At 39.2% G+C, this 16,990-nt stretch overlaps 1 protein-coding gene across 1 annotated transcript in view; it reads left to right on the forward strand.

Moving 5' to 3' along the window:
• CCDC7 (coiled-coil domain containing 7) overlaps window positions 1–16,990 on the forward strand; it is a 136,891-nt gene that overhangs the window by 68,820 nt on the left and 51,081 nt on the right. The window contains exon 12 of the mRNA XM_036760529.1: window positions 1,956–2,047. Within this exon, the coding sequence (XP_036616424.1) occupies window positions 1,956–2,047 (92 nt within the window). The remainder of the gene's footprint in view (window positions 1–1,955; window positions 2,048–16,990) is intronic.

Consider the following 16,990-nt stretch of genomic DNA (forward strand, 5'->3'; position numbering starts at 1 on the left):
ATGTTGCTATCATCGTGAAAATAATTACCCCTAGCATTTAATTGAATGACAAAATGCACCTAGCATTGGCACAGCAGAATAAAATGATAGGTCTTGTAGACTTTATTCTGGGGACAGAAGATGTGCACCAGGACTTCTCAACATTGATGAAGTCACAGCTGCAGACTAAAACAAAAAACAAAACAAAACAAAAACCAAAGGAAACTGGATAGATATTTGCCTATATTGGGTGGATTAATAGGACTTTAAGAAAATTGGGGTATGTTGTCATTATCAGTCACTATATTTATTTGATAGGTGAAATATGAGTTTTGGATAGGCTTGGCACAGTGAATTTATTATTGTAGGGAAGGTATGCTCTAAGGGACAAATGCATTTTGCTGGGGTTATTTTGCCAACCCAATCTAAATGCTATAATAATATAACTTTAGTGAAAGAATGATTTTTCCTAGAATATTAAAAACATTGGCTGTTTTCCCACATACATAACATCTATAAATCTTTTGTTGCTGAAAGATATACATGGTGGGCGTAATCAGCCTGTAGGGTTACCAATGATGTTGCACAAGAATCAGTGTAAAAGACATTATTAAGGATATATATGGGTGGGAAAAAAGCACACTGGTCAAGTAATGAAAACAAACGAGAATAAAAGAATACCTGTGAGTATACCCAGACAATAAAAGAATGAAGCACTGCCCCCCCCCACCACATGCTGGGCAGATGGATAAAAATCACACATGGTGAGAGGTGTAGAGATATGCATATTAAATATCCGTCAGTGGAGGGCATATCTACAATGATGAAGTCTCAGATTCATCATAATATTCAAGTAAAGTTGCAGTAACCGTGGGTTACCAAACTAATTCGGTTATTTGACTTCCTTAGATGACATGCAATAGGATGTACAGTAAAATACTACTACAAAACACCTTACCACATCACAGATTCTATTATATTGCAGATCAAATGCTGTTCACCTACTACATGGTATTGAACAAGGGGCCCATAACTAGGAATTTTGCTCTTGAGGCAAATACTGCAAACTATTCTTTGGCTTGAAAGTGGATTGAAAGGTACCCTCAGTAGGAGAGGAGGGGTTGAGGAGGAGGGAGAATGGGGTAAGATACCAGCCTGTTATGGGAGACCACAGTATATCATGGAGCCAGTGAAAGTACCTAATCCTGGAAGTTGGCCATTTGATAGCTGCTGTTTGAGCTAATTATCTTGGGTAACTAGGTCAGTTGTTTTATCATATTTGGCATGCAAGCAGCCTGATTACTGAGAGGTGAGGGTGGAATGGTAATTCTCACAGCAAATACATAGATGCTTTTGAGGAAAGGGCTGAATGAGGGGACATGACTTGGCCAAAGTCAGAGGAAGGTTGATGCAACCCTTTTTGAAATTAATGCTGAGTTGAGGTGGGAAGCAAATGGAAGCCTACTCTCCTAGCCCACAGATTGTTGGAGTCAGAAAGCACCTCAGAGACCACTTTGTCCGTGTCCTTAATTTTACAGAGAAGAAAATACAGACGTGGAGTTAATGTGAGAGCAAGAACTAGAGCCCACATCTCTTGACTTCTAGCCCAATGCTCTTCGAACTGACATGTTGCAATTTGGCCTCTGTTCAAAGGACAGGGGCACTGACCGTTACTGAGTAATGATCTCTGGATTAATCAGGCTAAGCGACTGAGCAGGGGGAAACCTCAGTCCTTCTAGGTGTACCTTATCCCCAAAGTTCACCTCATGGGAAAGTTTGAGTTGACTGAGTGGGTAAATAAAGTAAAAGGTCCTTGAGATAGGAGACAGAAGTGGGGGCCATTTAGTATTCCATCCTTTCCCTCTAGTCTCGTATTGACTCTTTAAGTATAAAATGAAAAAAACTTATTTCTTGATAGCACGATAGGAGGATTTGCTATAATCTGTGATTATTTGTTCTGACTTATCATTATCTAGCAATTGCTACAGAGAGAAAAGACATTGTTGGAGTTGCAAAGGAAAAAATCAGAAAAAAATTCATCCAAAGACTCGAATAGAGATATAGAGAGGTAAGAAATAAGGATATTTTTTAAAAATGTATTCACATTGTTTCCATGTACTTTGTATTCCAGCTTATCTCTGCTATTCTCTCGCTTGACCATGGCACTGTATATCTTGGCTCACATTGTTACCTGGACCTGGAATGCTCTTCTGCTTTTTTTTGTTCGTTGAATCCCTACACATTATTTAAAGCCTAATTCAAATGCACCTCGTCCAGGAAGCCCTCTCTGAACCCTTAGTTGCTATATATGCCTACCCTACCAGATCTCACATAGAATTTAGTTTTATAACTTGCAGACGTACTCATCATATAATTTTGTGTATTATAGTTGTATATGCTAGTGATTAGTATTTATATCTTCAGGCTCCCCTCCTTTCCTTTCCAACGAGAGTGTAAGTTTACTGAGGGCAGGAATTTATGTAAACTATAAATCTTCTGAAAGTGCTCCAAGCACAATAGGTATTTTAATGTTTGTTTTGTCATACATTAAGAATGAGTGCAAACATTTTTTTCATCAGACCTCTAGTTGTATTGGTATAGAGAACTCTCCTTGTATAAGGAAGTTCAGCCCCTGGCTTAGCGACTTAGAGTCTTAGACAGGTGACTGGGCCACCAGGAGTGACCTGACTTCCCCACGGTCACACGGCTAGTATGCCTCAGAGACAAAATTAGAACCCAAGTATTTCTGACCAGGCTGTCTATTGACATATTATGCCATGCTGCCTCTTCATTAAACTGAGGCAGCTGGAGCTTGTTAACTGAAAAGCATTTATTAAGTACCAACTACATTTCATGATGGGCAGCTAGGTGGTACAGTGGGTAGGGTGCTGGGCCTGGAGTCAGGAACACTTATCTTCCTGAGTTCAAGTGTGACCATGGACACGTAATAGCTGTGTGACCCTGGGCAAGTCACTTCACCCATTTGTCTCAGTTTCCTCATCTGTAAAATGACTTGGAGAAGGAAGTGGCAAACCACTCCAGTATCTCTGCCAAGAAAACCCCAAATAGGGTCATACAGAGTTAGACACGACTGCAAAACGAATGAACAATATTTTGTGAACTATTCGTGGTGCTGGAGATACAAAGATAAAAACAAAATGGCTTCCATCCTCGATACATATATACATGCACATGCACACATATATACATGGATATATGTACTTATATATACACATATGTGTATGTATATATATATACATTCATGTATATATATATATATATATGTAGAGAGAGAGAGAGAGAGAGAGAGAGAAAGAGAGACAGAGACAGAGACAGAGAGAGAAAGTAAATGCAAGGTAATTTCAGAAGAGGAAGCAGGTACAAACTCCTTGAAGAATCAGCAAAGGCATTATGGAGGAAGTAGTACTTGATGTGAGCTTTAAAGGAAGCTAGGGATTTTGAGAGATGAAGGAGAGGAGGGAGTGAATTCTAGGTCTGGGCACAGACACAGAGAAGAGCAGTGGGATAGTGTATGTATGCGACGGATAGGAAAGATATGTTTACCTGGACAACAGAGTGGGAAAGGTAGTAATGTATGCTTGATGTGGAAAAGTAGGCTAAAGGCAGTTTATGAAGGCTTTTAATTATCAACAGAGGAGTTATCCTAAAAGCAACCTCACAAAGCACTTTGTGTTCTGAAGTCTGAGTATCAGCCTCCCAGCAGAGTGTAATAGTTATATTGTTACTAAATGATGTTTTAAGTTTGTTTTTGTTAGAAATACTCTTATAAGGATCCCATGTTTAGCATTTGTGTGTGTGTGTGTGTGTGTGTGTTTGTCTGTGTGGGATCTGTCCCATTTACAATGAATGTTTGTTTTTTCCTTCCCTTTTGGAAGGTACTAAACATGAGCCGTAACCTAACTTACTATAATCACAGTTGTCCTGGGATCAAGAAGTAGGCATCTTAATGAGCCAGTGATTATAAGAACAAAAGGATCCTTCTTATTAGAGGCAGATCTCCCTTTGAGTTGAACCTAGTACAAACCTTATGCCTAGATACAGAACCTGGAATGAGTTTGGTGGATCCAATGAGCAGTTCCTTAGTGCTAACCTAGGTAATACATATTTTAATACACACTGACTTTTTTTAAAAAAAATTTATTTTAGACTCAAGGGCCAGAACACAAATACAGAATAGAGAAAAGAAACAAAACGTATCATAAACTTAAATATTGAAACTTAAATACAAAATGAGAAAGAAAAAAAGCATGTCATGTGCATAGCCGAATGTAAGAGAGGATTCAAAATATGTAACAATAAATTTTCATTTCAAGAAAGCCTATATGATAAGTAATATGCGTGTTGAGAATTGTCCACCTTTTCTTCCTTGCGAGTTTTCTTTTGTTCTCTGCTGTGCATTTTTACTTTGTTCTTTTTTTCCCTCCCTCTGCCCCCCAGAAGGCTACAGTAATTAGATGTTTCTCTATAGCTATAGATGTATACATACATATATACATATTTATACATACATATATAGACATGTACTTTCTCAAAAATACTCTACTTCTGATCTTTGTTTTTATGTTTGTGTACATCTCTTGTTTCCTATCCCTTCTGACTCCTCTACTTTACTTCTACCCACTACCTTGCCCTATTAGTTGCCTACCTCCCTCCTAGAATCCCTCCCCTATCCTCATAAATCTAAACACCCTTCTATACCCCTCTTTTACCTATTCCCTCATTCCCCACTCTAAAAATCTCTTGTCCTCTCCCCCCTCCCTATGCCCCTACCACTTATTTCTTCTAAATTTAAAAGACTTTTATACTCTTCTGAATATATATGTTTTGTTCCCTCTTAAACCCATTCCTGGTGAAAGTAGCTACCAGAACCACCAGCCCTCTTCCCCCATCTAATTCCTCTATATCCATTCTACCTCTTGTACCTCATTTGTATAAAATAATTACTCTTTTTAGCTGTTCCTAAATGGTTTTACTTTTTAAATTCATATCATAGTCAGGTTTACCCCAATCTTTCTTATGAGCTCACCAATTATTAATAAGAATCTTATACATATATTTTATGTTTTACATATATAAAAGGTAAACAGTCTGTCCTTATGAATCCCTTATAATTAGTCTTTGGTATGTAATTTGTGTTTCTCTTGGTTCTTGTATGTCAAATCTTTTATTAAGTTCAGGATTTTTTTAACAAAGTCTTGAAAGTCTGAGAGTTTATCAACTGTCCATTTTTTTTCATTCAGGATAATACTTAACTTTGCAGCCAGAGCCCCAGTTCTTTTGCTCTTTGATATATTGTTTTCCAAGACCTGCGGTCCTTTACTGTCTCTGATGCTAGATCTTGTGTAATTCTAATTGTGGCACCATCATATTTAAATTGTTTTAATCTTGATACTTTTAATATTTTATCCTTGAGCTGGAGGTTTTGGAATTTGACTGTGATATTCCTATGAGTTTTCCTCATAGGATCTCTTATAAGTGGTGCTCGATGGATTTTTTCTATTTCTACTTCCCTGCCTTGTTCTAATGCTTCAGGACAATTTTCTTTAATTATTTCTTGTATTATTGTATTAAGATTCTTTTTTTGGCCATAAGTTTTAGTTAGTCTGATTATTTTTATATTTTCTCTTCTTGATCTATTCTCTAAGTCTGTTGTTTTTCTTATGTTTCATTTTCTCTCCTATTTTTTCATTATTCATATTTTGTTTAATTATTTCTTGATCTCTTATAATTTCCCTGGCTTCACTTTGCCCAATTCTAATTTTCAAGGTGTCATTTTCCTCCTTAAGATTCTGGATCTCCTTTTCTAATTGGCTGACTTTCCTTTCATAACCTTCTTGTCTTTCTTGGATTATTCTTTTTTTTTTTAAAGTTTTTCCTAGATTTCTGTCACTTGATTTTTAAAGATCTTCTATAAATGCTTTTTCGGCAGGTGACCATTTGATGTTACTCTTTGGGGGTTTCTTTACTTCAATATCCTCCTCTGAAGATGAACCCCAGTCATCTCTATTCCCATAATAGCTTTCTATGGTTGGATTCTTTCTCCTTTGCCTGTGCATTTTTTGTGGTAATAGCTTGATTTTTGTAATCACCTCTACCCCTGGGATATGGGAAATAGTGCATCTTGCCCCAGATCTTCACTTCTCCCCTCTAGCCTGGAACCAAAGCCAATCCTCTAACCTCCTGTAAATGCCCATAGCCAGGGTCTTTCTGCCCCACTGCTTCTGCACTCACCAGGCATATGCTGGTTCCTTCTCACCCCCACTGCTCTTCGCAGCACTGCTGGGTCTGGTGTTCCTCATCAGCAGAGGTTCTCTCAATCTTTCTGAACTCAAACGCCCAACTCCCCTCACTATCCCTGGGTGAAAAGTTCCTGTGGCCAGTGCCGAGGCAGCCAGCCCCTCAAACCAACTGTGCTTGTTGTTAAAATAGAACCTAGTCTGGAGGTGTTTGCTCTTCGCAGCGACCAAACCTCATACTGGGATTTTTCTTCTGATCTTCTCAAATTGTCCCAGGAAGATCCATTGTGCCCCTATTCTTCTTTGTCCCCACCCACACTTTTTCACCCTAAGGTGCTATTTTAACTCTTTTTATGGGGGAAAATCTTGAGAGCTTGGAATTTTCTGACTTACTCTGCCATCTTCCCAGAATCTTCTCCTACACACTGACTTCTGATGCCTAGCCCCTGTAAAAGACTACTGTATATGTCTGATTATTGCTCACTGTTATCTAGTGTATTGGAGTGATCTGTTTTTTTATTCAGGATCACGTAGTTTAGATAATTGCTTTACAGTTGACTCTGTATGTTAGTCATATGTCTTTATAGATTAATTCCCATATATGCATCTATACATTTATCTTGTCATATTTTAAATTGTGTTTCTCTATTACTTTTTCTGTTTAAAATTTTTTTGGAGGAGTAATATCACTAAATCACAGAATTTCAGAGTTAGTACAGAGTTAGGACCCTGAGGCCATGTGGTCAGTCCAACCCATACTTGAACAAGAATGCTTTCTACAACAGAATGACATGGTCATTTAGTCTTTACTTTAAGACCACCATTGAGGGGGAGTACACTACCTTTCTAGGCGGTTCATTTTACCCTTGATCCACCATTAGGTGTATGTGTCTGAGAATGAATTTTTCATGGAGGATTTAAATTTGAACTTGATCATTCAGGACCTTTTTTTTGGTCACTTTCTGAGTCCAACCAGGTATTGGACTTATCTGTAGCTCTTTGAGTTTTGCTATGCATTCATAGGAAACACGCAGTCTTGAAAGAACCTCCCATATGTTCCATTTCCTTTGCTCCATTCTAGTTCCTACGTATTTAGATCATAATGGTTTGCATAGACGTTTGACAATCCAACTTCCTTTGTCTCCTGGCATTTCTATCCTCTTGGTTCATGGCTGGCTGGCTGGTTTATGACCCATTGCATTTACTGACCCTAAGTTCCAGTCCCCCCCCATTAGAATCTAAGTACTTTCAGGACGGGGACTATCTTGCTTGCTGGTCGGGGTGTAAGGGGTATTAAAGGAGGATTAGCACCTTTGGTATGAGTGCTTGCTGAGCCCTTTTTGGAGCTGCTCATCCACTTTTGTTGTCCACCTGTCACCCAGCTCTCACCATGGCTCCAAGAAGCTATAGCTTCTGCAGCGGCCACACTCTTGTCTTGGCAGACAGGCCAACATAATTGATGGAGCTCAAACGTAGTAGTGAATTAAATGGAAGTCTACCCCAAGCATGTAGAAACTTCCCCTGGCAGAATAGGTAGATGAAAACAATTTGCTCCAACCAACAAAAGCAGGTGCTATGGAGTTGTTAGAGCTTCATCAGACATCGAAGACACCAAGGTCATCCACTGTATCCTGGGCTATTGCCAGACATCCTAACTTTTGTCTTGCCACTGGATTTTGATGCCTCTGGAAGAGAGAATGAAGCTGATGACTTTGTGCAACTTTGTTTCACTTAAATTCAATTCATGCACAGGTCAAGACATCACCCTGTGATGTCATTGGTTCTCTTTGAAAATTAAGGACAAACAATAGATCTTGCTGGTATTTTTATCCTGAGCACCAAGCATAGTACCTGGCACAGATTAAGTGCTTAATAATTTAATAACTTGACAATTAATTGCTTCATCTGTCTGTCTCTGTCTCTGTTTCTTTCTCCTTTTCTCTTTCCCCCTTTTTCTCTACATTCCTTGATGATTCCTATTTGTTCTTTTTTCCTAACCTCATATGTCAGTTTTTTAGTTTGTTTTAAATAGTAATCTTTAAGCATAATAAAAGTGATTTGTTTATCTCTTCCTTTGTTTATTCATTTTTTGTTTACTCCTTCCTACCATATTTATTTAACTTTCTTCTATATTTATTTGGGGTGTCTACAAGACAAATATCTGTTTAGCTTTTGAATTAGTTTTCTTCTAGAAATACTTGAAATGCATCTCCTTTGTTGAAGTCCATTTTTTTAAAATTTATGATTAGTCTCAGCCTTGCAGGTTATGTCGTTTTGAGTTGCAGTTTGGTATCTTGCTTTTTTCGTCATTCTGTTCCGTTCTCTTTTACTGTTTCCCATAACTGTAGAATAAGCTTTTGTTATTCAGTTATTTCTCCCTTAATACTTGTAGGCATTTCTTTTGCCTACTTGCTAAATTTTCTGTGACTGTGACAAGCTCAATGTGACAAGTTGAGCCTTGAAGGATGTGCAAGTAGAGAGGAGAGAAGAGGGCACTTCAATAATTTGATAAAAAAATACAATAGTGTTTATTCTCAAGGTTTATTCACAGTGAAAATAATAGCTTGACTTAAAGAGAGAGTTTGTGTAGCAGAGCAGAAGAAGATAAAAAAGAAATATAAGGCCTAGAGAGACTTATATGCAATATAAAGGAATTTTGACTTTGTGCTATAGGCAATGGAGAGTCACTGAAGATTTTTGATCAGGGTAATTTGACAGAAATATTATTTTGCAAATATTAGTTTATGTTAAGAAATTTGAGTGGGAAGACATAGGAGGCAGGGAAATCAATTGAAGGAGTCTAGGAATAAAGTAATAAGGGTCAGAATTATGATTGTAGCAGTGCGGTTGGGAAGGAACAGACAGATTTGAAATATACTCTAGAAAAAATTTTAAAGCATTTTTTTCTATAAACTTTTCACCAATCTTTTATTATGGCTCCTTTGATTAAGGAAGACCCTTGCTCAGCTTCCAGGGATGGAGAACTGTGACCTTGAGGCTTCATTTGGGAATTTGTTTTGTGAAGTTTGGATTCAGTCAAAAGGCTGCACTTGAGGACCTAGAGGCCCTTAATTAAGACTGCAGGTTCCCCACCCCTGGCCTATCTGGAATATGTCCTAGTCTACTCCAATCACCATAGACAATAGCCTGTCTATGAATGGGTCATCTTAGCAAGACTATGATAATATCTACCATATGCTTATCTAAAAGAACATTTAGCAAGTAGAACTTTTTCATTTCCTCTTCTCCTCCTGTGTTGTGCTAATGTATTCCCAGAATTTGAATAATATATTAGAGTGGAGCCACAGACCATTCTTGGGCTTCATAGCATATTTCCACAATTCTCCACACTGATTATACCTGTGAGGTTCAACAGCCTTTCACTATTCTTAAGCATCAGTTTCATAGTTGTCTCTGTCTTTTGGCAGTCATGATAGGTTCTGAAGATACCTTCAAGATAGTTGTGGGAACACTTTTATACCAGCCTGTCAGTCAAATCAGTGAGCAGTTATTGTGTCTACTATATATTACTGTGTGCTAACATTATGTTATGTACTGGATCAAGAAGCATATCGTGGGTAAACGCCTATTGCTATTCTCAGAAGCCAATCATTGTTTCCATAATCCACCACTTTCATAGCTAACTATTCTTGTATCTGCCAATGCCTCTACCATAATGTTGCAACAATTGGGCTAGCAGCTGCTGTGGGGGTGAAAGACCAACACAAGCTCAACAACAAGGACACTGCCAGCACAGGATCTTTGATCTGCTTTACTAAGGAAAGTAGCATTAGAGGGTTAACAATCTTATTTCAATCCAACATACAAATACCATTCACTTTCTCTTGAGTTCACTTAGTTCAGGGAAAAAAGCCAGCACCCTGAACTTCAGAGCAAATACAGACAAATTAAAAACATACATCATGAACAGACCAAATACAATTCATAGTTACCAAGAAAACATCTGGGTTGATGAGTCGGGAGGCTCTTACAGCGGCTGCCCAGAATCCCATGCCAACACTCTTCCAGTGAGTGAGAGCCTCAAGCAAATTGCTCTGTTCTCTCTTTTTGTACACTCTTTAGCCGTCATCAAACATCATCTGAGTGACCAGAACTATTACTATTGGCTCTGGTCTTAGCAACTCTGCTTAGGACCCTGAGGGCTTCATGCCCACATAGGCTTAGCACCTAGTAGATAGGGGTTTGAGCCTAGAGCTTTGCACCAGTAAGGCTCAATCAAAGACACTTAATTAACCTATCATTCTAAAACAGTAAAAAAGTCCCAACTTGATAATACACACAACCACCTGTGGAAACAGCCATGACAGTGCTGTAGACCTCCATAACTTTTTAATTCACAAGTTCCAATCCTGGACATATCTGCCATGGGATACTGGTTTGAAAAGATGAAGAAAGAATATCTAAAAAGAAAAGTCAGCGGCCCCCAGGAAAACTCACCTTTTTGTATTTCCCTTGTACTAGTTGCCAAGCGAGTGAGTTTTTACCATGATCCTGGAATAAAAAAGGACCTGTCCTCTACCTTTCACTGGAATCACATAGTATCACCTGAACAGTCAAAGTCTAGAGGGCCAGCCAGAAAACATGTCTTAGACATGGGGATTTTATTGGACCATGTACTTAATATGGATCACCTGTGTGACATGGCAACAAAAAGAAGATAAAAAAGTAGATTTTATTCCCTAATCTGTACCTGCAATGTAATCAGCATAGAGAACTCCTGGTGTGGAAATTCAACCACTGCTATCCATCAAGGCAGAGCAGCAGTTGAGACTCTTTTGAGAGTATTGAGAGTTTAAATGACTTGCCCATTTTCACACATGTAATATGTGTCAGTTATAGTATTTAAATCCATGTCTTTTTTCCTTTTGTATTAATTTATTTTTAGTTTTCAACATTCACTTCCACAAGATTTTGAGTTCCAAATTTTCTCCTCATCTCTCGCCTTACCCCACCTGCAGACAGTGTGCATTCTGATTACCCTTTTCCTTAATCTGCTTTGCCTTCTATCACCCCACTCCCTTCTCTTATCCACTTCCCCTTTTATTTTCCTGTAGGGCAAGATAGAATTCTATACCCCATTGCCTGTATACCTTATTTCCCAGTTGCATGTAAAAACAAGTTTTAACATTTGTTTTTAAAACTTTGAGTTCCAGATTCTTTCCTTTCATCCCTTCCCACCCACCCTCATTGAAAAGGCAAGCAATTCAATATAGGTTATACATGTGTAGTCATGCAAAACACTTCCATAATGTCATGTTGTGAAAGACTATTTCCCTTCATCCTATCCCTCCACCTATTTATTCTATTCTCTACTTTGACCCTGTCTCTCCTCAAAAGTGTTTGCTTCTGATTACCCTCCCAATCTGCCCTCCCACCTATCATCCCCCCTTTCTTTCCCCTTCCCCCCACTTTCCTGTAGGGTAAAATAGATTTTCATACTCAATTGAGTGTGTATGTTATTCCCTCCTTAAGCTAAATCCGATGAGAGTAAGGTTTACTCACTCCCTCTCACCTCCCCCCTCTTCCTCTCCATTGTAAAAACTTTTTCTTGCCTCTTTTATGTGAGATAATTTACCCCATTCTACCTTTCTTTTTTCCCTTCTCCTGGTACATTCCTATCTCACCCCTTAATTTTATTTTTTAGATATCATCCCTTCATATTCAACACACCCTATGCCCTCTGCCTATATATGTATACGTATGTGTATATACAAACATATGTATGTATGTATGTGTGTATGTGTGTGTGTGTATATATATACATACATACATATATATATACACATACATATACATATATACACATACATATACATATACATGTATATATATATAAATTCCCTCCAGCTACCCTGATATTGAGAAAGGTCTCATGAATTACAAATATTATCTTTCCATGTAGGAATGTAAGCAGTTCAACTTTAGTTCAGCTTATGGTTTCTCTTTCCTGTTTACCTTTTCATGTTTCTCTTGAGTCTTGTATTTGAAAGTCAAATTTTCTATTCAAATCTGCTTTTTTAATCAAGAATGCTTGAAACTCTTCTGTTTCATTGAATGTTCATTTCCCCCCTGAAGTTTCATACTCAGTTTTGCTGGGTAGGTGATTCTTGGTTTTAATCCCAGTTCCTTTGACCTCCAGAATATCACATTCAAAGCCCTTTGATCCATTAATCTGGAAGCTGTTAAATCTTATGTTATCCTGATTGTGTTTCCATAATACTTGAATTGTTTCTTTCTGGCTGCTTGCAATTTGGCTACAATATTCCTAGGAGTTTTCTTTTTGGGATCTCTTTCAGGAGGTAATTGGTGGATTCTTTCAATTTCTATTTTACCCTCTGGTTTTAGAATATCAAGGCAGTTTTCCTTGATAATTTCTCGAAAGATAATGTCTAGGCTCTTTTTTTTTGATCATGGCTTTCAGGTAGTCCAATAATTTTAAAATTATCTCTCCTGGATCTATTCTCCAGGTCAGTGGGTTTTCCAGTGAGATATTTTATATTGTCTTCTATTTTTTCATTCTTTTGTTTCTGTTTTATAATTTCTTGATTTCTCATAAAGTCACTAGCTTCCACTTGCTTCATTCTAATTTTTAAGGCAGTATTTTTGTTAGTGGTTCTTTGGATCTCCTTTTCCATTTGGCTAATTCTGCCTTTTAAGACATTCTTCTCCTCATTGGCTTTTTTGGATCTCTTTTGCAATTTGGGTTAGTCTATTTTTTAAGGTGTTATTTTCTTCAGTCTTTTTTTGGGTCTCTTTTGCCAAGCTGTTAACTCATTTTTCATGATTTTCTTGCATCACTCATTTCTCTTCCCAATTTTTCCTCCACTTCCCTTACTTGATTTTCAAAATCTTTTTAGAGCTCTTCCATGGCCTGAGACCAATTCGTATTTTTCTTGGAGGCTTTGGATGTAGGAACTTTGATTTTGTTGTCATCTTCTGAGTGTATGTTTTGATCTTCCTTGTCACCAAAGTAAGATTCTATAGTCTGACTTTTTCCTGCTGTTTGCTCATTTTCCCAGCCAATTACTTGACTTTTTACCTCTTTGTTGAGGTAGGACTCTGCTTCCAGTGTGGAGGGGGTACTGTCCCAAGCCTCAGGGGTTTTGTGCAGCTGTTTTCAGAGATATTTCTAGGGACCGGTAAATTTTCAGTTCTTCCAAGGTTGTATGATCAAAGGAGAGGTATTCCTCTCCTGGTCTGTGCTCTGGTCTGTGAGTGACCTCAAATACTCTTTTCTGTCTTGTAACTGTGAGGAGGAGTCTCTCTGCACTGCTGCCACAAGCTCTGCCATGGCAGTGCTCCTCCTCACCCCAGGACTGCCAACCAAGACTGCGACCCAGATCCAGGAATGGACAAAGCAAGAGAATCCTGCCTCAGCACCTGCGAAGAGATCCCTGCAATCCCCCTCTGATCAGCTGCTCAATCCCTCCGCCATCTGTGGGCTGAGAGCTCCAGAAGCAGCCACTGCTACTGCTGCTGCCACTGCCACCCTGGGGCTGGGGCTAGACTGTGTTCCTCTCTTACCGAGGTCCGACAGACTTTTCCTACTGACCTTCTAAGTTATCTTTGTTGTTTGTGGGTTGAGAAGTCTAGAAACCACCACAGCTGCCAGTGATTCAGTCCCCTGAGCCCTGCTCTGGGTGTGTCAGCCCCTGGCTATGCTGGCATGACCTATGCTGGACTGCGCTCCTCTCTCAAAATGGTGTAACAGACCTTTCCTGTCAACCTTCCAGGTTGTCTTAGGCTGGAAATTTGTTTCATTCAGTCTACCTCACTGGCTTTGAAAAAAAAAATCTTTGGGAAATATCGCCATCTTGTGGCCCCGTAGAATATTGCTGCATAAAGCCATCCTACTACTTTCCTGAGAAGTGATCAATCATTCAGCCTCTGCTAGAATAACTCCAGTGACAGAAAACTCTGTCCTGAAGAAGGTTGGGTGGGCATATAGACAACATGCAAACAGATATGTACATAGATAGTTATCTAGGCATGTGTGCACAGACACATATATAACACATATATACCCACAACACATGTGTTTTGTGTATATAACATGTATATACACAACACTAAGCAATACATATATACACACATACGCAAATGTGTGTATTATATATATATATACATATATATGCCAAGAAGTTTTATGACTTCCATATATACACAATATATAAATATATGTATAAATATATACACACTATATATACTTGTATATACACACGTGCATGCACATGCATATATGTCTATGTGTACATGTACATGCATGTGTGCATACACACACATATCTATTTGCATTTTGTCTCCTCCGTTAGGAAGACTGCGAGCTTCCTAAGAGCTGAGACTGGTTTTTTTGCCTTTCTTTGTAAAGGGAAAGCCTTCTTGTGGAAGGTGGGACTTCAACTGAGCCATGAAGAAAGCTAGGGATGCTGTGAGGCAGAGATGAAGAGGGAAAATATGCCAGCATGGGGGACAGAAGGACAATGAAATGCGTGGAATAAGGAGGTGGCGTATCCTGTGGTGCTGAACAAGGCAGGACGCCAGTGTCATGGGATCACAGAGGAGGAGGAGCAAGGTAGAAGGAGGAAGGGAAGGTGTGGGAAGACTTGAAAGGGAGGATGGAGGCAGGATAGGAAGGACTTTAAAAGCCAAGCAGACGGTTGTTTATTTGATCCTGGAAGGAACAGGGAGCCACTGGGGTTTATTGAATGGGAGGGGGTGACATGGTCACACTTGGGCTGCAGGAAGATCAATTTAATCACTGAGTGGAGGATGAATTGGACAGGAAAGAGACCAACCAGTAGGCTATTGAAATAGTCCAGGCATGAGGTGGCAAGAGCCTGCACTAGGGTGGTGGCAGTATCAGAGGAGACTAGCCAGTATATGGGAGAGATGTAACTTGAGAACTGATTGGAAGTCAGCAATGACACCCAGGTTGTTAGCCTGGGTGCCTGGAAGGATGGTCGCACATCAGGAATAGGGAGGTTGGGCAGAAGGGAGGGCTTGGGAAGTGAAAGAGAACGAGTTCAGTTTTAGACATGTTGAGTTTAAGATATCTTTGGGACATCCAGTTCAAGATGTCTAATAGGCAACAGGAGATGTGAGACCAGCTGTCCGGTGGCTCAATTTAATTCAACAAGCAGTTACTAGGCTACATATACTGGTGTTATAAAGATAAAAATGACCATCTTTTCCTCAACGAGTCTGCACTCTTCAATTCCTGACTTCCTGAATTGCCCCAGTTTTGTCCTCTGCCTCTAGAATTTCCAGCAACATGGAGGAGCAAAGAATTTTTGCAACTGTAGAGCTAGTATTTATCTAGCACTTCAAGGTTTGTGAAAATATTTTACAAATATTATTTCATTCAGTGTTTATAATGTTTACTATCCTCATAATAAAAGTGTTTGTTGAATTATAGGTAGTGAGTCTGGCCTGACGGGTGTGGAGGCATCTGTCTGTGAGCCTGATAGGGCTAATCAATGAGTTAATCAAGAAGCATTTATCAAGTCCTACCGTGTGCCCTGGAAGGCACATTTTACAGATGAGGAAACTGAGGCAAAGAGAAGTCAAGCAATGTGTCCAGGGTCACACAGCTGGTAAATATCCGAGGCTGGATTTGAATTCAGGTCACCTAGTATAAGGATCATGTGTTTCAAATAGACATGTGAACAAAGAGAAAGGTAAATGAATTGCTTCTTGTCTAAAGCCACAGGTAAGAACAGAGCCAAGATTAGAACTCCAGCTTCTTGGGTTCCAGTCCAGTGTTCTTTCCACCCCGCTTGGAGAAGCATTCTGCTGTACTCTTCGGAGCAAAGAGTTTGCCTGAAGAAGGCTATTACCGACACCGGGACAAAGAGGTTTGATGTAGTAGGGATTCAGTCACAAGCTTTTTGGCTGTGTCTTAACTCATCTTTTCGTTCCCGGGGATCAACAGGGTAATGTTCAGATAATAGGCGTTTATTAAATAAGAGGCAGCCAGCTGGTACAGGGGTTAGAGTGCTGGATGTGGCGTCAGGAAGGCCTAAGTTCAAATATAGCCTCAGATACCAATGGTGTAATTATGGGCCAGTTACTTAACCCTTGCCTCAGTTTCCTCATCTGTAAAGTGGGGATAATAATAGTACCTCCCAGGGTTGCTGTAAGGATTATATGAGGTAATATTTGTAAAGTGCTTTGCAAACCTTGAAGCATTTTAAAAATGCTAGCTATTATTATCACTAATATATAATGTATAATAATATAATTGTAATAACTTTTTTAGCTGTCAAGTCTGTTATGAGGACTATGGAGGCAGCCATTTGTGGCCGTGATATGGCCAGTCATTTAGTCAGTGAACAAGTATGTATCGAATGCCTACTTCAAGCCAATAATAGATGGACACATAACCGATGAGGAACACAAAGAACGCTAAAGTCGGTTATGAAATGGAGGTTATTTTGTGAAAAATGCAGAAAAGTTATTTTCAGCTGCTCGTGGAGCACAACAAGAAGGAGAAAAGGCCTGCGGATTGGGGCAGGGGGCGTTTTTTTCACGGATTTGGTTGTTGTTCAGTTGTGTCTGACGCTCCATGACCACATTTGGGGTTTTCTCAGCAAAGATACTGGAGGGGTTTGCCATTTCCTTCTCCGGCTCATTTTACACATGAGGAAACGGAGGCAAACAAGGTGACGTGACTTGCCGAGGGTCACACGGCTTGTAAGTATTTGAGACTGGATTTGTACTCAGGCAGATGAGTC

The sequence above is a fragment of the Trichosurus vulpecula genome, chromosome 5 (assembly GCF_011100635.1).
Source record: "Trichosurus vulpecula isolate mTriVul1 chromosome 5, mTriVul1.pri, whole genome shotgun sequence".
NCBI lineage: Eukaryota > Metazoa > Chordata > Mammalia > Diprotodontia > Phalangeridae > Trichosurus > Trichosurus vulpecula.